Below are 22,877 nucleotides of genomic sequence, written 5' to 3'. Positions count from 1 at the left end.
TCATCCTTATATTTAAAAATATTCAATTATTATTCATTATAGTTCCTAAAAACTAAAAAGTTAATAATGGAAAATGTACCTTTTTTTTCATTTTTCCTATTGTTTCATGTGATAATATAAAAAAAAATAAAAAATAAAACTCATAAGTGAAATTTCAGAAGCAAGATTACATAAGATTTTGATTGCTATTTAATGCTTGGATTTTGAAAATCTATATGCTAATCCCTTTACTTTTGTTTACTCCTTGTTTTTTTATATAAAAAATATAGAGTGGGTTTCTCTAATAATATTTTTGTGATTAAGAAAAAATCAGTATATGTTCAGCTCAAGTACTGATATTAGTGTCTTCGTTTTTCATTAAAAGATCTCAGTTAATTTAACCTTTATTTTATAATAAAAAATATATGTTTTTATGTAACAACGGTTAACTAAGTTATAATTGTGGTTAACTAAGTTGTGTTGAAAAATAAGAAAAAAAAATAAGTGTGAACATTGGAATGAGAAAAGTGAAGTGGGATAGATTTTATTTCTTAAACGAATTTGGAAAGAAAATTGGAGAGAAATTCAATTCATAGCATTGAAATTTTCTCTTGCTCGTCCTCCAACTATATTTCTTTTACAAATATAACTCTGATTTTTAATCCGTGGTTTCATTGCTCTCAGTTGGGCTATCAATCTCAACTTTGTCTTGAGACTCTTCTGATTTGCTTGGAGCAGATTCTACTTTGGCAAGCTTGGAGACAAGAAACATTGCCAGATGAGTGTCCCCTGAAACAAAAGAACTCGGACATGAGCAATTGATAATGGATCTTCAGGATTCAGGCATTGAACCGTTGCACCGACATTTTCAAATCAAATGCAGAATCATGTCTCAAGAACTTTGCTTAGGTTACATATGCTCAGCTGAAACTGATCTTACAACAACATATGAATGCCTATTTGCTTGATATGCACACAATTATAATAGAAACTTAAATGAATACCAAGTTAGATTCATGAATACAAGTTATATATCCTATGCAGCTCATAGGTTCAAAGATTATAAGCTCAGCAGCTTTCTGGACTCACTCAAGTTTTGACCTGGTTTTAAGAGTAAAATGACTTAGCGTATGGCAAAAGATATAAAATCATGGTTTCTCAAGCCCTAGGTTACAACCCTGAACTGATAGACGTATCTGTTAAATGCAACTGTCTGCTAGACGTTCCACATCATAAAATCACAATAGCAAAAGAGAACGCAGATTTAAAGTTCAAGTTTCAATTTTAGGCTGACTAACATTTTTTTTCATACTACTGGTTGAGATGAAGGGCAACTGAATTTTGCGTCGAACAATCAAACTGTCAAAACTTTCAGTTTGCCGCAATGATCTAAGTTGTTCAACTAGTTTCTCTGCATAACCTCATATTATGATGTATGAAGGGATTTAAGAACTAAAAAGAGAGCACTTTATCCCAACTAATCATGGTTGTCAAACCTAGCCCGGCGATTTGACTCAACAAACCTGCAATACAGAGCCTGATGGTCGGATTACAATTTGAGCTAGTTTTGACAGTGGCCCAGTAAACTGATTTGTGACCCATTTGACTCATCTTCATCTGGGCCAAACACTATCGGGTCAAAACTAAAGAATTAAAAAACAAAATAATGTTGTTTTAATAAAAAATAATTCATCAGGATTGATCGATCCGGCAATCCGGGCCCTTAACTGTGTCAGATTGGGGGCTCAGTTGGACAACTATGCCAAAAATAATCATATCCCTAATTACCATAAGAGCAACATTATGATATTAATATCCTTCTCTAGTCTCAGCACTTTGTTATATATATACTGGTCAGACATAGTTCAGAACTTAAGAATAAAAAACAAGGATAAAAGATATATACTGCAGTATAATAGTTATGCAGAAAAACGAGAGAAAATAGTATATCTAGTTAGAGTTAGTACCGAATGTAATACGACTTCCAGGCGATACACCGACAGAAGCTCCAGGTGGCAGCCGTTTCTTATCGATGAATGTTCCATTAGTACTGTCCAAATCTGTGACCACAAGATTTCCTCCCTTGTTCTGAATGCGAGCATGTAGAGCAGACACTGTTCAAATCAGAATGACATTAATAAGGGAAGTCAAAAGTTGGTTGAAGAAATTCACAGACAGGTTGAACCAACACCTGTTGCAACTGGAATCACCATGTCTGCCTTATCGGGGAGGCGGCCAACAGTAACCTCACTCTGGATTAATGGCAGAAAATTGAAGGGTCTTGTTAATTGGTGTATGTTCGAGTAAAATTCAATGATCATGAACAGGGAATAGAGACACTCACAGAAGCTATTTCAAATGCATCTGGCATTTTAACCTTGAAACCTATATGCCCTGAATCCCCATCACCTGTAATTCACATTAGGTACAGCATTGTTTGCTTCAGATTGGGCAACAAACTACATGATCACTAATTGCAACTTAAATATCATTTATGTGTTGAACAGGAATTATCATCAATCATCGATTCTTGAAAGAAAAACAGAACTCACTAACCAACGGGTACAAGAAGCCATCTTTCTTCAACATCAGTCAAAGTGCTGTCAGCCCCAGAAGCATGTACAGCACCAAGACTCCTTTGCTTCTTTGCTTTAATCCTAACACCTTGTAGCTGTGTGAAAAAGTTCTTAGGAGACTGAAATGTGATTGAATTATGGGCAAGAAGTGAGGCTTTGGAATGAAAGATTGGTGTTGCGAGAGAAGTTGAGCACCCTGGAAGCTTGGCATGGGAAAGAGACTGTGTGGTTATGTCCATTTTTGCTAGCTCTATAACACTATACAAATTAGCCGTTGCCTTTAATGTTGGTGTGGATAAAGAGGTTTTTGGCTACAATGTATGTGGCAGCCATTTAATGTCAAGACAAGGATGTGGATAACCACATCTTGATTTCCTTGGATTTTTTTTTGCGTCTTTTTACTTCTCTTTGTTCAGAACTCTACTTTTCAGAAAAATCTATCCAATTTGTTCATGGGTCTGTGCCTGGGCCTTGATTCATGATGATTTTGATCTCAAGTTTTTAAGTTCAGAACATCCTGCCTCGTCCAAAACTTTGAAGATACTCTAACAATAATAAAATATGTAATATTTGAAAAATAATTAAAGACACTACAAATATTTAGAATCAAATTTTTCTTATGATAAAAAGAAAAAAAAACAATTTCTTATTGATAACCTAGGAACCAATTTACCCCATTCGTATGTAAATTCCATGGGAAACTCCAGCTGGGTAGAACTCACACAATCGACTTGGCTTGTTAATCCCAATCTTTTTCATTTTTATCTTGGTTTGTACCTCAGATGCTGATGACAAGAGAGTGTTTGAAAGTTTGGTAATAATTATAATTTAAAATGTTTTTTTATTTAAAAATATATTAAAATAATATTTTTAAAAATAATTATTTTTAACATTAACATATCAAAATAATTTAAAAATATAAAAAATAATTTTTTAAAAAAAATCATGTTTCCAACACTATCTAAAAGATTTTTTTGAAATACGGTGCAGTTCCCAAAAGTTTTAAAAATATTTTTTTTTAAATAAAATTTTTTGTATGTTTTCAAATCTTTTTAATTTATTAATATTAAAAATAATTTTTTAAAAAAAAATTATTTTAATATATTTTTAAATAGTTACCACAATTTCAGAGAGGCTTTAATATAGGAATTCAAACCTGCGTTGATCCTTGGCCATAAAAGGAACTGCGCCAATGAACTTCCACTGGTTCATGAATTGCAGTTATATATCTTTTGCAACTTCCATATTTAGCTAAAGCTAGCTGATAGGAAAGCTATTGATTAATCAATCTGGACCTGGTAGCTTGATTTCATTGTTAATATTAGTTTTGGTAACTTCTACGATAGTTTATCAGTCTGAATCCTATCTCCTTATGTTATGATGTGGTTAATTCTAATAAAGATTTGACAATGAGTTCTTTCAAGGTTAGGATTGGTTTGACCTAGCCAGTAATGGAAATCATTGTGACTGTTTTTTTTTTTCCCTTAATTAGGATTAAAACATATTCCTGTAAATATGGCATTGCCATTGATGCCACTACTCAAGGCCAAGCAGCTGGTTGGATCTATGCTATCTCTCAGCTGGGACGACTTGCATGTGGAGTTTTTATCTATATGTTGCCATCATATCAACCATCTCATAGCTAAAGGATTCCATCCACAAGCTAAGTTGTACTTCGACACTCCATTCTTCAAGTTTGTTGCTGTGTTCCTTGGGGTGCATGGGAGTTATTGCAGTTGTTATGATCTGGGATTCATTAAAATAATTCTGCTTAATGTCCATGCAGATATATGAAAACAATGTGTGTGGCTGCAGACTGGGAGTTCGTTTTTCCTTTGTTTGCAGTCACAACGTTAATTAAACACAACATTCTAATTACTTCAGGCAATTCATGCATGCTTAAGCCATAAAGAATATATATAAGCACCAACTTAAAATAAAATCCTTCCTGTATATGATCATTTTTCCACTGCTGGACTTAAGGTTTACTAAGATCTTAAGCATGCATTAATGTTTTTGGTTGCTACATTGATCAGGGCTATAGCATCGATCATTCGCATAAAATGGACGCCTCAACGGTTAACCCCTACATGATATTAGTTGCTTCTAATTAATTCGTTATAATTGTAACTTCATTTTTAAGATCAAGAGATCAATTGCTTTGCTATTACAGAAAGAAGTAACTATATATTAAACAAACTCAATATTCTCTAAATATCGATTATCTTTTTGTTTTTTGTTTTTCTTTTTATTAATGTGGATGTCCGAGCCACTTTGTGCATTTCTCGACTAATTCTACGGGTCCTGAAATTAACGATCATGTAAACTTCTAAAAACCTTAAAATTTATAAAACTCAAACTGACAATCTTTAAAAATCAAATTTAAAATTTAATTAATTAAACTATCAAGTTTCTATCAGTTGCTTGGAAGTAAGGTGGATCAGATGTCCTTCTCTTCCTAGGCTCTTTTATTTTTCAAGTGTGGTTGACACGTTATCACCAACAGCTGTACATGTGTCCCACAGTCCTAGTGAGTACGTAAGTCTTATATGAAAATGATCATTAGCATGGAACGTTAAACACACTAAAAAACAACATGTTCAAGGGCAAATGGGATCTCTTTGATTGCCCTGGTCATCCACGCCGACGGTTTGATCTTCGAATTCTGTAGCTGAATAAGATAGAGGTTTCCATTTTTATTTACAGATACGTAGGCGCCCCCGATATATCCTTGGAACATAGGTTTTGGCATGACTATCATTATCTTCCCCATCCCTCATATTCTCCTGCTTTTTTGGTGGAAGATACATTTCATCACTTGATGTGATCATAATAAGTCAAATTTCATTTACAAGCTACCATGCGACTTTGTTTATAGGTTTTTGAGGAAAATTTTCTACGAGAAGAGAGTTTTCAATAAAAAGGGTTACTTACGAAGAAGGAAAATAAATGCCATGCTGACATTTCTTTCGATTAACCAATAATGGTAAATATTTATGTAATTAACAAGTTGAGGCAATCGTCCACCATATTATTCAAACTAAAGCTAAAGCACGGGTAAAATTAACTAATTAATTGACTTTGATTACACTCCAACTCAAACATGAACCGACAGTAGGTAACTCTCTCTCTCTCTCTTTTGTCATATCTGAGACATCGGATTGCTTAATCAACCAGACACTGCTGCTCTAACTATAAGCTATTTGCCTATATAAACACCCTCCACTGGGCCTAATGATCATATAATTCCAGAAAGAGAAGCAAAGTTTTGAGTTTCACCAACATTACCTAGCTCCTATCTCCATCCATCTTTCTACCAAGTAGCAAATTTAACTTCACTTTTGGTACGTAAAGCATGGGTGCTTCAGTCCCTGCATCGCCTGAAATTCTTCTGACAATTCTACTCTTTGCTATGAGCTGCCTCTGGGCCTTTCCTGAGGTCGCCGGTGCAAAGCATGCAGGCATTACGAGGCACTACAAGTTCAACGTACGTGTGTGTGTGTGTGTGTGTGCGTGTGTGTACTTTGCGTATGCTAACACTCAGCTAAGCATTTATATAATTTTATGCTTTTGTCTGGCTAGCTAGCTCATCATCATGTTCATATGCAAGTAACATTTGTTAATTGTAATTTTCTTTCAGATAAAACTGACAAATGTCACCCGGTTGTGCCACACTAAGAGCATGGTGACTGTTAATGGCAAGTTCCCGGGGCCTCGCGTAGTTGCCAGAGAAGGTGACCGTTTAGTGGTGAAGGTGGTCAATCATGTTCCAAATAATATCAGCATCCATTGGTATGAAAGTGATCGAGTTTTCTGTTGTATGGCACTGTTATTCATGGATTGATTGACAATGACATGTAGTTAAACTATATCTATATTTGGTGGTAATTAATATTACTAACGTCTACTTTTGGTGATGAAATGAATTGAATTGAATTGAACAGGCATGGAATTCGACAACTTCAAAGTGGATGGGCAGATGGACCAGCATACATCACGCAATGCCCTATTCAAACAAACCAGACCTATGTTTACAACTTCACTATTACAGGACAAAGAGGAACTCTCTTCTGGCATGCTCACCTCTCATGGCTTAGAGCTTCTGTCTATGGACCCCTTATCATCTTACCTAAGCGCAACGTTTCTTACCCATTTGCCAAACCTCACAAGGAAGTGACTATCATGTTAGGTAATTATTTCCCTTCTCTTTTTTTTACCTTTTCTTCGTATCTTCTAAGGATTAAATATTTGATCTAAAAAATCCAATCAAAACCGATTTTATTTTCAAATATTGAACCAAAGGACCAATTCTATCAGGTGCATTCTAGTTTTATTTTTTAAAACCCAGACAAACATCTAAATGGGTTTTCTTTATTTGATTTCTAGGTTTGAATTTTTAAAATTTTCTAACCAAATCTTCTGATTTAATTTGTCAAGTTGATTTTAAAAAAAAATTTAGATTGATTTTTACAAATATTCTAAATAATTCAGTTATTTTACTCACTGGCTGTTATCTTCTGCAAAGTCAAACAAGCTAATTAAAAAGGCATTTGATTGAATAAACCACAGGAGAGTGGTTCAATGCTGATACTGAGGCAGTGATTAGCCAGGCTTTACAGACAGGAGGGGGGCCAAATGTCTCTGAAGCCTACACCTTTAATGGACTTCCAGGTCCATTGTACAATTGCTCGAAAAATAGTAAGTGATCATTACTCTTTTGGTCACCCCAATTGATACTTGAAAGCTTATTTTACACACACAAACACGCACTTGGACATTTATTTTTGTATCATATGTTTATAACTTGCAGATACATACAAGCTAAAGGTGAAGCCAGGAAAGACATATCTTCTCCGATTGATCAATGCTGCACTCAATGATGACCTCTTTTTCAGCATTGCGAACCACACCTTCACCGTTGTTGAAGTGGATGCTACTTACGCGAAGCCTTTTGAGACCAACCTCTTGGTTATCACAGCAGGACAGACCACAAATGTTCTTCTGAAGACCAAACCCATTGCCCCCAATGCATCATTCTACATGTTAGCAAGACCATACTTCACTGGCCAAGGCACATTTGACAACACAACTGTTGCAGGGATACTTGAGTATGAAACTTCTTCAAATTCGACAGCTTTTAAACCAACCCTTCCTCCGATTAATGCTACAAATGTCGTCGCAAATTTCACAAGAAGGCTTCGCAGTCTGGCTAATTCTCGATTCCCGGTTAATGTCCCTCAAACAGTAGACAAGAAATTTTTCTTCACGGTTGGTCTGGGAAACAGCCCATGCCCAAAAAACCAAACATGTCAAGGGCCTAATGGCACGAAATTTGCAGCTTCTATTAACAACATATCCATGGCTCTCCCTTCATCAGCACTTCTTCAATCCTATTTTTTCAAAAAATCAAATGGGGTTTACACCTCTGATTTCCCAACCTTTCCACTCCATCCATTCAACTACACAGGGACCCCACCAAATAATACTCTTGTGGCCAATGGTACCAAGCTTGTATTGGTACCATTTAACACAAGTGTGGAGGTAGTGATGCAGGGTACTCGCATTTTTGGTGCTGAGAGCCACCCTCTCCATCTTCATGGCTTCAATTTCTATGTAGTTGGAGAAGGGTTTGGAAATTTTGATCCAAATAATGACCCCAAGAACTTTAACCTTGTTGATCCTGTTGAAAGGAACACTGTTGGTGTTCCTACTGCTGGTTGGGTGGCAATTCGTTTTCATGCAGACAATCCAGGTTCGTAGCACTATTTCTTACAAGTAATAATAATAATAATAATAATAATAATAATAATAATAACAATGATAATTAATAAGTTAAAGCACACCCTTTTCTTTTTCATTCTGTTATTTTTAGGATTTGCATTTATTCTACTAATGTTTTCTTAATCATATCGACATAATTAATTAATGTGTTGTGACGCATGCAGGAGTATGGTTTATGCACTGCCACTTCGATGTCCATTTGAGCTGGGGGCTAAGGATGGCATGGATTGTCTTGGATGGAACACTTCCCAGTCAGAAGCTCCCTCCTCCACCATCTGATCTTCCCAAGTGTTGACCAATGCTAGCTATGATCATGATTTTTTCTTTTGAGTTGCAAATTCTAACTTAAAATTTTGTGTTGCTGCTGCTTTCCTAAAGTTTTCGTTGAAAAATTGTTAGTTGCCTACCAGCATTCCTATTGGACTTCTCTGTATTTCTGGCTTGCCATTCTCAAAAGCTGACTATCGAGCTCACTGGAAAAGAAAACATGGCGGAGGTTTTGTAATATATTACAGAGTTCATTGCGCTCTTCTTTGGAGCATAAATAAAAATTGTTCATTGATGAAATTACAGCCCTTTCTCTCTCTCTCTCATCTCATTTTGTCATGTATATATCCTTTATTCACCAACGAGCGTTTGCTGGAGCATGAAAAACTGTACTTTTGACACGTCATCGGTGCCCTTGTCTATGAATGACCAGCAAACTATGACACCCTTTTTTTTGACGAGGTTGAGTTAAATTTTTTTATGAGATGCAGATCAGAAAGCGTTGAGTTTTTTATCCGTGAAAAAAAAAGATATGGATTTGATATTTAATAATCACTGTCTTTTAAAAAAACTATACTAATAACAAGTACATCGCAACAAAATACTCATGTTCGTATGTAATATTTACAATAAGTTTAATGAAATAAAAAAAAAACTAGTGTTATAATTTGCATGTGTGTTTTAATTTAGAATGTATTAACAATCAAATACATATAAATATATTTTTAAATTAAAAAATTAATTATGTGTTTTTTTGTCGTTTTATTATCAACATCAATTTCAACTATAATTTAAAAAAAAAACACTCTGAATATATTTTTTAGTTAAACAACAACTTCAATTATAATTTTAACAAAATATATATTTTAATCAAATCAATCACAATTAAAAATTATTTTTTAAAATTATTTTCAGCCAGAGAAAATGCAAGTATAAAAGGAGTGTACCGCCTTGTCAAAAAAAGCCTAAACCTCTCATGTGTCATTCTACCCTAACATTGTGAGTGTATACAGAAAAGGCCATTGAATCAAAGAATATAATGTAAACCTTGATGGATTCTTCAAAATAATATGTTGAACAGTGCAATGCATCGATCAAGTTAATGTCTAAATGCATACCCTTTATATGTTTTTGATCTTGTTTTAATTATGAAAGAAGAGAAAGGCATAGCATGAGAAAGAAGAGACCACAGGAAAGCCAAGGCTGACTTCCTGCAAAACTGACAAAAAGCTTTCATATAGAAACCTTCCTGAAATGCTCAGGCAAGTCATCCTTGGCTTCCACACAAGGCTCCGATCCTCATGTTAGACCTCTCTTCTCTCAATTCATGTGTATGTGCTACAAATGCAATGCCAATTCTACTGTCGAAGTCTTTATTTATAGGCCATGAAAGAATAGAAAATATCACTTTTATAATGCTCTATGTTCTTGAGGATTTCTCCGATTTCATTGCATTTCATGCAACTCAGCATTACATTATTTGAATGCCCATAATGGGAAATATTCCTCCAGATTATATCCCTCTTAAAGGCTCTGCAAGAATTTATGCAGAAAAGGGGATTATCAACTTGAATGAATTGATTTCGTTGACCCCTCACATCCTTCAAAGGCTGTTGATAAAATATATACATATTCATGCATATAGTTTATATGAACAAATTAATTGTGTTGCTTAGTCTTTATAGGGCCACAACTGATCATCATAACACCACGATCGATGGTTAGGTTTTGATCATTTTGGAGATGTAGACTACAATTGCTGGGACTAGAATCTTAACTTGGGCTGTGAGTTAATTAGGATTGGTGCTCTGAGATTTATGCTGTTTCTAGGCCTAATTAACTCATGCCCTTGCGAGACGAAGGCCTTGACTCCTGCTCTTACGAGACAAAATAAAATTCTCTTAAATAGTGAATTTATATATTTTTAAAATATAAATTATCTTGATTTTTTTTATATTGAAACAGTAACTAGATAGTACAATAAAAAAAAAACACATTTGATTCCCTAGATTTATCTAAAAGAAATATATATATATATATATATATATATATATATATATATATATATATATATATATATATATAGTCTTCTCAATATGAGTTCAATATAGGCTCCCTTTCCATGGCAGCTCCATATAGTCTTCGCCTCCTTTCTTTCTTTTTTTTTCCAGTCAGCTCAAATGATATATATGTACAATGTTGATCAAGATGAGGTGAAGTTTATGTTGCACTTGGAACATTCATGATTAAGAAGAATTAAAAGGAGGAGACACTGTGTGCCTTTGGTAATGTAGGTTTTTTAAAAGTATTTTTAATTTAAAATATATTTAAAATAATTTTTTAAAAGTTTTTGAAAAACAATAAAAAAAATTAATTTAACATTCTTTTTAAGTAAAAATCAATTAAAAAACCTTTAAAGAATAATCTTATCTACAAAAACAAACACACATTTAATATTATTGCGTAGTTTTAGACCTAACAAAGGATTTAGAATTATATAGATAGATTGACCAGGTTATATATGATTGTGACTTTGGGGGCATATATATATGGAAAGATGAACCGATCTTAAATTAAGGTCAATGGATGTGCCACTGTCCAAGAATATTCTGTTCTAGTTGACTGTCTTTACAAGCTCGCACCCATCTTATTCGATTATTCCCTCTGTTTTTCCTCTTTTTTTTCTTCAATTTTGTTTTTTTTGGGAAAATACTTTCAAGTTTTTGGGATACAGTTCATAAGCTTTTCATTAAGAAGCAAAGGGAATTGGTCCATCTTCTCCCTTGTTAAAAAGGGCTGAAAAATGAGAAGGTAGTTCATTTTATTTTTATTTTAATGTGTAAAAGTATAATTGTTAATCCCGGTTTAATTTGATAGGTTAATTCAAAAAATTTATTATTTAAAATTTAATTTATGATGAATTTCAAGATAAACCGGAAAAAATATTAATTTAGTAAATTCAACTAATCTACAATATTAACTTGTAACTCTATTGATATGGTCAAATTAATTTGAATAAACTCTAAAAAAATAAAAATAAAAATAAAAATATTATTATTTTAATAAAAATATTATCCTGAGTTGATAATCCGCTGCTCATAATAAAAACTAAGAAGCAACAAACAAACAAATTAATGATAATCCACAATTTAATTGTTCAAGCCCGCCGTACTCTAGCTTTAAACAAATCAAAACTCTTCTGATCAAAACCAGTAAAAGAATCAAGAATTAGGTCCCAAATTTTGCTCATAATTAACATCTTCTCCTTTCCCACCTCTAATCTGCTCCACCATCCTTCACTTTAAGGACTGGCTTTTCAGCAGTACTCGATAAAGCTTCATGATCAATATTTACAGAGGCTTCTTGATTAGTAACACATGATTCATCATCGTTTATTTGTATCTTCTTCCTTCTACCTCTGCAGGTTCTCTTAAATCTTGGATTTCTTGTCTCGAGTCTTCTATGCCAACTCAACATGCTAAGAACCTTACCACACATGGAACACGACCTGTGCAGTCCATTAAATAAAATCATAGAAATAATTAGAAATTAATTTCCTTCAGCCTTGTCAGTAAGAGTAGAACAATAATTATAAGAACCTGTGTAATTACACTTACACGGAATCTTCTTGGCAAAAAGTTGGGCAACGCCTAGTGCATGAACCGCACCAAAGCAGCATAGCGGTCATCACAATAAATTTGATATATCAAAAAACTGTGGATGTGGATGTATGAAGAGACAAAATTAAAGAAAACTCGGTCTAATTAAAGATTAATTTTGGTATGTTATGTGATTAGTTGGGGGTATTAGGGTGTGTGTGTGTGTGTGTGTGTGTGTGTGTGTGTGTCTATATAGAAGTCTTAGTTCCTTGGGGAGGAAGTATTTCAAGCCATGGTTGTTTGGCTAGGCTAGGGTTTACTTGGTCACCGACCTTGAATATTTATTAAAAGAACATGGAATTGATTAATTATGGATTTGGTTATGACATTAGAAATGAGCCATGGATCCTCGAGAAAGAGTTCTTTGCATGTAGCAGGAAGCCTAGAGGAGCTTCGAGGAGGTATATTTTACGGACTAAGGCTCTACAGACTACATGCTGGACAAATATTTATCATGACTATTTTCTACGGGTTTTTGCTTTTCTACTCTTTTCTCTAATGAAACAACAAAGAAGAAGAAAAACTATATTTAAGAAATTTTTTTAAGGAAAATGGAAAATTATAATACTACTACTGGACGTGTGAATAATTAGATTTGTTTTAACCTTGCTTCATATATATATAATTAGAGTAAGAGCTCCATGCAGCAGCAAAACGATAACTGTGCTTTATGGTGAAAGCTGGTTACTTTCGAATCTCTCCCATCCCCTGAGACCTGAAATAAATCCATGCAGCAGCCTTGGTTTAAAGTATACACCAAACATGAATTGAAACTTACACACCAGCAGCCACAGAACAGGGACATTCGCTAGAGCTGCTCTAGGCAGACATGGCAACAAGTGCACTTTGTGCTCCTACTCGATAGTCCAGACATGGAAAATGGGAGTAAAGAGTGCAGAAAGGAAAGGAATTTCAAGTAATGAAGGCTGTTTCTCTCTATTTGAGAAACACAGAATTTGTTAGCATGTTAAAAGGGAAAAGGGAAAGGGAAAATTTCACAAGCCATGTTCCATACATACTCAGAACATGAGTAAACAACACAGCTTATGGTTATCAACATGACAGCTTACAATACACACCCGCAATCTACCACCAGTTCAAACTGAAAAACATGGCAGGCCCTCCTATGTTACACAACGTTTTTTTGTTTTCTATTTTCCGTCTTCCCCCTCATTTACAAAGATCAGCTGGATGTCCGGATACTATGTTCTTTGTCTGACTCTTCGGCCATTGGTGTCACAACCATCTGAAAGTTGGGCCCATACACTCCGTGACTTTCCACCTTCACTGCTGCAATCCTCCTCACAACCTGCCACCGTCTTCAGTAACTCTGATTGCAGTGATGGGCAGTTCTCCTTGAGGTAGGTAAAGCCATCTGACCGCATTACAGCTGCAGTGATGATGACCAAAGGAGATGAGAAAACCGTATCAAGCACCAACAATTCATCATTTATTGAACAATGAGGCATATCTATAAATCTCAAATTTCCAACTGTGCGGTTCATGAATAAAAGGAGATACAGATATATAATGTAAACCTGTGGTTAATAGCAATAGTTTGCATTATGTGATGCTTTTAAGTTTCAAGTGAAAACCTTGACACATTACTCCAGTGGGAACATTTGCTTCCCTCATAAATACCACTTCATTTACTTCTGTCCTCATTCCTCATTATCTTTCCGTACAACTTGGGCACACTATGATAAGCTACATTTTAGATGTGCGAATTTAAGACAATTTTGCCTGGCTACACAGATGTATGAAGTGGAACATGATTGCCAAGCAGTTAATCTATGCCCTCCAAAGCTACATCAAAACAAGGTTGATGTGATTGATGTGAGGCCCTTCTCCTACCACCACCAAGTGATAACTTGGCAACATATTTATGCAGAGGACTTGTTTTTTTACAGTTCTTCACAGCTGGATTTCACGAAGGGCCTTAGCCTATCCCCTCAGTTGACACTGTTTATTTTGACAGTCATACAATTCTCTAAATAATGAATGGTAAGGGAAATTCAAAAGGGGAGACTAGAAATTACCTGCAAGGTTTTCAGCAGCGAATTTTAGGCAAACAGCTTTTAACTCTGTTGCGTGATGACAGTCAGCCAAGGCAAGGATGCTGGAAACAGAATTCACAGATATATCCTTGCAGAGATGAGACTCGCACATCAGTCTGAGTCTGTCCAGACCATACCTGTCTGCTGCAGCTAGCAGCTTTGTTGTTAATGTTTCAGACACGGAGCAGACAGGAGAAGAGCTAGAAGTTGCCATGTCCACATCTTCAGTGAGAGTATCTCGGTATATGAAGTGCAGCATAGCCTGTATGGAATCACATAAGGAAATAAATAAACACAGAAAACCAACAAGAACACAAATCCTGACCCAATATGCCTTTAAAAGATACGATCTTATGGGAATAAAAATCACCTTGAAAACCACAGGTTCTAGATCAGGAATGACAATCTCTTGTTCATCTTCCTCTACGCCATCATCAAAAAATTTAGATCGAAAAAAAGGAGATCGGGCAGACAACACCAACTTATGAGCATGGAATTTTTCCCCTGCCACGTTAAAAATAACATCTGAACCTTCCATATTGTCGAGCAGCATGCCAAAATGAGCTCCTATATCAGACTCTGGAACCTGAATCGAGTTTAACTGGGAACTATTTGTTGCGGAAACTACTACTCCAACAGTACAATTAATTTTCAGGCAATCATCCTTAAGGTAATCCGATGTTTCAAGCATTGCTCGTCTGAAAAATCGCTTGTAACCCCTACATTAAAGAAAACAAGACAGTAAAAACATCTAAGTCCAAAAGTTGCCATTGAATCATTTCAAAATAAGTACCTAGCCCGTCTCAAATATATATCTCAAAAGTCAGGAAAATTGGGAGGTTGAAATTCAAATATATTGAACATTTTACATATCCACACCAAGCAGAAGGAGGCAAATGTACGGAAATAATAGAGATAAAGCAGGGAAGAGGGTGAAAAAAGGGGGCCACTTAAATAAAATGAATCAAAATTTTAGTCTTAACTCTCAAGTGAATGCAAGGAAGATGACATAAATGCAGAAGAAACAAAAATAAAAGATTAGCCATGACTATTGTTGAAGCTATGCAAAATCATACTAGAAAGCTGGGATAGAGCCCTGGTACCATAAAGGTGCACAATCAGTGCTTTCTGTTTCTGACAGTTAATTAAACTTCAACACCTGTTCACAGAAAGTATACATAGAGAAAGTGGGACACTCTGAAGAAAAATAATTATCAAAGGAATGAAAACCATTAAAGAGAAAGAAAACAAGAAAATTAAATAGCGGAAAGCAGGATGCAAAAGAAACCAGATCCAAAGACTTCAAAAGTGTTTTAGAGTAAGACATATAATATATAGGAGTGCCCAGATTATCTAACAAACTCAAAGAAAGATGCTCAACCACAAACTCCACATCACACAGTGGACTCCACATCACACAGTGGAATAACATCCCAAGTTCAAGGTGCTCTTCTTTACCTAATCATCAATGCCAAACGTCCATCAATTAGAGAGCTACTTTACATTTTCAATTGTATAAGTTCTCGAAAATCTTTTCAAGGTAAATATTAACATCGATGAGCCTAACCCTTATAAGCTAGAATGGAATGTAAAGAGAGAGAATATTCAGCACCCTAAAATGTTCCTAAATTTTCAGAAGAGTCAAGCAGCATTTAACAGTCTATGTTATCTGGTGTGTACTTTCTATACTTAAAGAAAAGAGTGATTTCTACAGAAGGCATGCTAATCACAGAGTTGTTACAGAAGCAAAAGTTGTCATTTCCATCTTAATATGGGTCCATGACTACTATGACCTCTATGATTTGAGAATTGGAGACAGAATCACAGAGATTAGTTATACCTTAAAAATTGAGTGAAGAACAGGTTCTGAATTACAAACAATATCCTTTCAAATTCAGTAGAGGTGTAGAACCTGGACTACACTGACTAAAGATCTCCTTACAAGTAACTTTTTTCAATTCAAAGAACACCATCAAGCTCTAGCATTAAACAGCAAACTTATAGGAATTAGCCCCTTAGCTCTATACTATAGGACAAAAAAATCCTCTCCAAAGGAAAAGAAATTTTACACATCACATGATGTCTGATTAACCAATAGCACAAATTCAACCATGAATAATTAATACAAACACCAGTTAGACCAAAAGGCATTCAATATGCACCTCATAATATCACCATAAAAAATGCTTCAGAAATTCCAAGCATGTTTACAGAAAAAATACAAACTAGAGCAGTATCTATATGCTCTCTCACAATTTATTCCTCTTCTCTTCCTCATTTAATAAACCCAACCAAGAACAATGCTATTCAACATCAACAACACCTAACGCATCACTTGAGCATTTCTATACAGAACTATTTCATCAAACTTCATCGAAAAGCAATCGATCAACCACGTAACAAAACAATACACCATTTTAACCGGGTAACACAATCCAACCAGAACCAAATTTTTACATGAAAAAACAACTTGTACACCACAATTCTTCTTACTTGTCATCTCACATAAGCTAATCACATAAAAAAACTCTAAGAAACCAATCCTATGCAATATATCAAGAGCTAAGCCTCTCAAAAACCAATCAAACACACGACAAACAAACACACCATCACCCACATTAACAGAAAGAAGCGCTCTTTTCAACACCAAGTCAAATTACCACACGCGATCGCAACAATCAACTATCATTCTCCTCACGCAACCCCATTACTTCTAAAAAAACCAATCAAACACACAAAACACAAAGCTTCCACATCAACAAAACAAAAAAAAAAACGATATTTAAACTCAAAAATCAAATTTATTACCACATACTACCGCGATACTTCAACGTATAAGGCCCACCCTCAAGCGACCGATCAAAATGACTATGAACTTTATGTTTTCCTTTCCCACTCTGATCAACAAGCGTCAATTCAAACAAAGCCCTAACATCCGTCCCCTCGCTAGCCAACGCGATAAAAACGGACACATAAGCTGAATGATCTTCCGGATTTTTCCCATCTGGGTAAAAATAAATCGCCCATTGATACCCTCCCACCGTAAAATTATCGCTCGCGATGTGTTTTCCTACTCCCATTCCTTTCGCCAGTGAATAGCCTTGTATTACGAACTTGTGAGAGCCGTTTACCGTTTCGGTTACGGACCGGGAGGTTGTGGGCGAGACCAGTGGGTTCGGTTCGGTCATATTGACAGATTGTTGTTCATGCAAATTAGGGTGTATCTTTTTTTACGATTGCAGAGAGACTGGGGATTTTACAGGGTGGGGGGGGGAGGAGGAGGAGGAGGAGGAGGAGGGTCTAGAATACTCTAGTTGAGGGGATAAAAGGGGGTGGTGGAAATGACTGTTGCTGGCTTTAAGGAAATTGATTTTAGTGACGTGGTGGTGGTTTATTGGGTGGATGATGGTAAGAAAGTCGATATTAGTAAACCAATCCGGCCTGAAAATTAATCCGGTCCAAGAATTAACTGGAACTCAATGTATATATAATTCTTGATTTGCTTAAAATTTTGTTTGATTTAGAAAAATAAAATAATACTTTTTTAAATTAATTTATCTAGAATTTTAGTTTAATAAAAACATGTTTGGGACTGAGATAATAATTGTAATTTAAAGTATTTTTTATTTAAAAATATATTAAAATAATTTTTTTATTTTTAAAAAGTTATTTTTAATTTCACCATATCAAAACGAATTAAAAATATTAACAAAATTTAACAAAAAAATAATTAAAATTTGAGGGAACGCGATTTTAACCGTGTTTCCAATCAAACTTTAAAAGTTATATTTGAGAATGTAGTGCAAACTGTGTTTTTTAAAATTTAAAAAAATTTGTTTAAAATAAAATATTATTTTATATTTTTAAATTGTTTTAATATGCTAATGTAAAAAGTAATTTTTAAAAAATAAAAATAATATTTTAATATATTTAAAAAAAAACTTTAAACAAGTAACACTGTAATTTCAAACAAACTAGCGAGGTGGGATTTCTAGCGAAGGATTATTTACCGTGGGGTCACGGATGTTTCATAATTAATTAATAAAGAGGCAGAGTCAATTTTCTTATGCTTATAGGCTAATTTAATTGGGCTCTGAGAAGAACATTACTTAAAAATTCCTTAGTAAACTCGTTAGCCTTGAGAATTAGGTTCGTGAGTAAGCTTCTCACCTCTAATTAGCCGCCATCGATGACTCTTCAGTGGTCAAATACATTAAGAAGATATTTTCAAAACATATTTACCCATGAATTTTTATGATGAAACACTCTTATAATGTTTATAATTTTTATAACGTACTGTTTTTTAAAAAATATTTTTTATTTTTTTATTTTGTTTTTTTACATCAAAATTATAAAAAAAAACATTTAAAAAATATTAATTTCATACGAAAAGCAATTTTAAAACTGTTTAAGAACGAACAGGTAAGAATGAATCTTTTAAAGATAATTTCTTGGATTACTCCTGCTCCCCCCTCTCATGGCCACCTCTAATTATACTAGCATGTAAGAGAATTTAAAAATACCGAGTAACCAAAAATACAAGAAAAAATTAACTAAGAAAACTAAACCGAAAAAAAAAATCGTAAAATTAATTAAAAAATATAAAATTTATCTCGATTTGATTTAATTTTGATTTTAAAAATTTAAAACAGACCACCCAAACAAGAAACCAACAAAAACTCAACTATATAAAGAAAATGTGCTATGAAAAAGTTAAAACATGAAACCTAATAGATTGACCCAGTGAGTGCCTAGAAAACCATCTGATTCGATGAAATTTGGTGAAGGACGACAACAATGAAGGGTGCTGAGAAATGTAATTATATCAACACGCCATCACATGTTCAATTCGAATTGTCGTTTTTAAGTGAGGGAGGCTGGTTTGGTTTAAAAACCCAAAAATAAAAGACTAAAAAAATTAATCTATTAAGAACCCAAAAAAAACAGGCACATTTAAAGGATCTGGTTTCCCAATTTTCAAAGAAAAACACCAAAACAAAAACCAATTCGGTTTGAATTGGTTTTTAATTTGATCTAGATCACAATTTCTAGATATTAAAAAGTCCGGTTTGGTTAGAATTTTTAACCCAAACCAGACTTATGAACACCCCTATTAGCAGTTTAAGGGGATGTTAAGAGTTAAGACAGTTATAAAAATTATTTTTAAGTGATTTTACTTTAAAATATATTAAAATAATAATTTAAAAAATATATATTTTTAATATCAATATGTTAAAATTATCAAAAAAATAAAAAAAATTAAAAACATAACAAAACAGTAGTTATATTTCTCAAAACTTCGTTTCACCTTTTAATACCAATTATCAAACACCATACTCAAATATATATTTTTCAAAGTTTTTTTGATAAAAAAATGAATGTAAGATAAATCTATTTATATATTTTTTTAAATAGTTATATTTCATTACAAAAACAACTAAAAAGACTTGGTTATTTACTGTGTATTGTGAGGAGAAATGATGTGGATTCAAACAATATATTGGTTATTTTGTCTTTTATTGCAATTAACAATTGTTTTGGAAGTGAGAGTAAAGTCGTCTTTTTTAGATGATTCGGGTGTTATTTTTAAATTGATGAGGGGTAATTTAGTCATTTACTTCTTATAATATACAATAAAAATATCTTATTGCCTTGAAAGCTAAAAAATTGGCCTTTCATACAAGGTTTTTTGTGTATTTTCTCATTATTTTATTTTATTTTGCACAATTCTAGCTCAAAAATGCTAGACTTGCAAATAGGGTTTTTTTGTCTCTACACAATTTTTGTATAGTAAAATGACATATATAACCTTTGACTAAAAAATAAGGCTGGTTTGAGAGGGTATTTTTGTCTTTGCAATATGGTTTTTTTGTAATATTCATGTCACTGGACTTGTTTAGTAATTTAAATTATTAAAATATTAATAAATCAATTGTAGAGGCTGACACGTGTTGTTCAAGCATCTGAATATCAATGTCCCGTGCCCCATTCTAGAGACGTATAGGGCATATTCTGATAGCCAAAACTTGTTGACCGTCATCTTATTCGATGCATTAATTGGTGTCGCAGCTGCTAAAGAGGCATTCGTGGTCATGATAGTGACAGTTCAGAGGCTATTAAGTTTTTTCTCCTCCATTTCTTTTCTCTCTCTTAGGTCTTGGTATTTGTACATAGCCTTTAAAAAACAAGTTGTCTCCACTAGTTTTTATTTGTTTTAAATTTGATTCTTTTTTTTTAAAATTTTTTAATTTTTTTTGAAGTTTTTTTTTTAATTTCATCCCTCATTAATTAATTTTATTATATTTTTATATCAAATTTGGTCCTATATTTTTTTATTGTTATTATTTTATCCTTTGCATTATTTTTTTCTTATTTTTTCCTTTAAAATTTAATTTATTTTTTTTTATTTCTGATTTTGGTCCTCATTTTTTCTATTGTTCACCTTTTCTATTCTTTTTTTCATTTATTTTGTTTTTCAATTTAATTTGTGGTTAGTTTCTTTCAATTATTTTACGTGCAAGGTTTAGTGCTTGTTGTTTCAATTTTAATTTTTTATGATTTAAAATTTTGCTTTATAATTTTTTCGTGTTTGCCTTTCACAAGATAATCTTAGTTTTATGACCTGAACCACCAGTTTTTATGATGAACCCGATTTAAGTGCTGTCTTTTTATAAATTATTTTTTAAAATTGGTTTTTTACTCACTCTTCTCTCTCTCATTCACTAGAAATTCACGCATGACCTTAAAAAAACAATTATGGCCTTTGGTTAGTAATTTGAACAATTTTGGCCCTCCTTATCATGATCGTTGTTTATTTGACTTTTAATACTTTTTGAAGTTTTTTTTTCAATTTCATCCCTGAGTATTTTATTCAATTTGATTTTTTAATTTGATCTGGTCTATCTACTTGTGATTACTCTATTTATGTGTTTTATACTTTTATTGATTTTTTTTAAGCAATTTCATCCCTTTCGATTTTATTGCATTCGTTTTCTTAAACCATATATGGTCATGACTCTTTTGATTGTTGTATTCTTATCATTTTTTTTTATTTATTTTTTTTAATTTTGTCCCTAAACATTTAATTTCATTTGATTTTATATCCAGTTTTGGTCTTAATTCTTTCGATTTTTTTTATTTTCTTAGTTTTTTCCAATTTTTCCTGATTATTTTCTTTTATTTTTTATATCATATTTGGTATGCATTGTTTTTATTTTTAATTGTTTTATAATTGAATATTTTATTTTGTTGTTTTTTCATGGTTCCTTTCCAACCATGCAATCTTTTATTGAAAATTAATGTTTTTTTTTTTCAAATTCATGATTAGGCATTTTATTATTAAAGTCACTAGTTTCATTGTTTGTTCTACTTTTTTTTTGTTGCGTTATCTTGATCTCATATTCTTAGTAATAGGTTAATGAAGTTAACTATGGTTGACTCAAATTTTGTTTACTTAATTTTTTTTACAATTTCATCCTTGAGCTATGTGGTTTTTTCAGTCTTCTTTATGCAAAGTTATCTCGAGTACAAGTTAGTCAAGTAAACCTAAGTTAACTTACATTTTCTTTTGAAGTTTTTTTTTTTAATTTAACTTTGGTCTTTTTTGCTAAGTGTTTTTTTTTGGAAATCCAGTTTTTTTTTTGTTTCGGTCTCATGTCGTGAGTGACAAATTGGTCAAGTTAACCTGGGTGGACTCGGATTTTTTTTCTATTTTTTAATGATTTGTTTTTTAATTTTATTATTTTAAATTAAATTATTTGACCTTGAACTTTGTTATTTATTGACATCTTTTACTGTTTTGTTATTTCGAGAGCAGGTTTGGTCAAGCTAACCGGGGTTAATTTGTATTTTTTCCTCAATGTTTTTTTATTTAACTTCGGTCTTTTTTGTTAGGTCCTTATTTTGCAAGTATGATTTTTTTTACCCCGATCTCATGTCGCGGGTGGCAAGCTAGTCGAGTTAACCCAAGTTGACTCAATTTTATTTTCCTTGGTTTTTTATGATTTTATTTTCAATTTTATTATTTTGCATTAAATTATTTGTCCTTAAGCTTTGTTATATGTTTGGTTATTCCGAGAGCAGATTGGTAAAGTTAACCCGAGTTTTTTATTTATTTTTTGTTCATTTTTTTTGTAGGTTCTTCTTTTGATTTTTTTTCTATCCCGATCTTATATTGCAGGTTGTGAATTCATTAAGTTAGCTCTAGTTGACTTAGGTTTTTTTCTTTATCATTATATTTTTTTATTTGATGCTATGTTATTAGATCTTGAACTTTAATTTTTTTTTTAATTTTTGTAGGTTATTTTGATTTTGTATTCCAAGTTGCGTTTCAGTAAATTTAATCAGATTTATCTTGGATTATCACTGCCTGAATATATTTTTTTATGTTAAGATAATTTAGTCCGGTTCGCGATGTAGCACAAGCCATCTATATAATACTTTTTTGAATAAAAAATTATTAATTCAATTTTCAAGTATAATATAATATAATTATATAATTTAATATTTTATTCCAAATTAAATTTAAATTTATTTATAAATTCAATTGAATTTCATCC

At 32.9% G+C, this 22,877-nt stretch overlaps 3 protein-coding genes across 5 annotated transcripts; 1 reads left to right on the top strand and 2 right to left on the bottom strand.

Moving 5' to 3' along the window:
* Positions 1-498: 498 nt before the first annotated feature.
* Positions 499-2,850, bottom strand: LOC133680485 (zeaxanthin epoxidase, chloroplastic-like). The gene is made up of 5 exons (XM_062103469.1): positions 2,536-2,850; positions 2,324-2,388; positions 2,171-2,231; positions 1,947-2,093; positions 499-768 (listed from the first exon to the last, which is right to left on the bottom strand). The coding sequence occupies exons 1-5, from the start codon at positions 2,792-2,794 to the stop codon at positions 638-640; spliced, it is 663 nt and encodes a 220-aa protein (XP_061959453.1). The 5' UTR covers positions 2,795-2,850; the 3' UTR covers positions 499-637.
* A 2,941-nt stretch (positions 2,851-5,791) lies between these two features.
* On the top strand, positions 5,792-8,908 carry LOC133679893 (laccase-2-like). Its single transcript, XM_062102620.1, has 6 exons — positions 5,792-6,042; positions 6,196-6,347; positions 6,500-6,744; positions 7,125-7,253; positions 7,366-8,307; positions 8,501-8,908. The coding sequence occupies exons 1-6, from the start codon at positions 5,911-5,913 to the stop codon at positions 8,629-8,631; spliced, it is 1,731 nt and encodes a 576-aa protein (XP_061958604.1). The 5' UTR covers positions 5,792-5,910; the 3' UTR covers positions 8,632-8,908.
* Positions 8,909-13,172: 4,264 nt separating this feature from the next.
* On the bottom strand, positions 13,173-17,630 carry LOC133680493 (BTB/POZ and MATH domain-containing protein 4). 3 transcript variants are annotated; one of them, XM_062103482.1, is made up of 4 exons: positions 17,131-17,628; positions 14,690-15,038; positions 14,302-14,581; positions 13,173-13,652 (listed from the first exon to the last, which is right to left on the bottom strand). In XM_062103482.1, exons 1-4 carry the CDS (start codon positions 17,505-17,507, stop codon positions 13,465-13,467), a joined length of 1,194 nt encoding a protein of 397 aa, XP_061959466.1. In that variant the 5' UTR covers positions 17,508-17,628; the 3' UTR covers positions 13,173-13,464. The 3 variants fall into 3 exon arrangements, with proteins under 3 accessions (XP_061959466.1, XP_061959465.1, XP_061959464.1); XM_062103481.1 differs by having other exon boundaries at positions 17,128-17,627; XM_062103480.1 differs by having other exon boundaries at positions 14,302-15,038; positions 17,128-17,630.
* Positions 17,631-22,877: the final 5,247 nt, after the last annotated feature.

This window comes from Populus nigra, chromosome 19, assembly GCF_951802175.1.
Source record: "Populus nigra chromosome 19, ddPopNigr1.1, whole genome shotgun sequence".
NCBI classification, from domain to species: Eukaryota; Viridiplantae; Streptophyta; class Magnoliopsida; order Malpighiales; family Salicaceae; genus Populus; species Populus nigra.
This window is presented reverse-complemented; position numbering and strand designations above follow the sequence as displayed.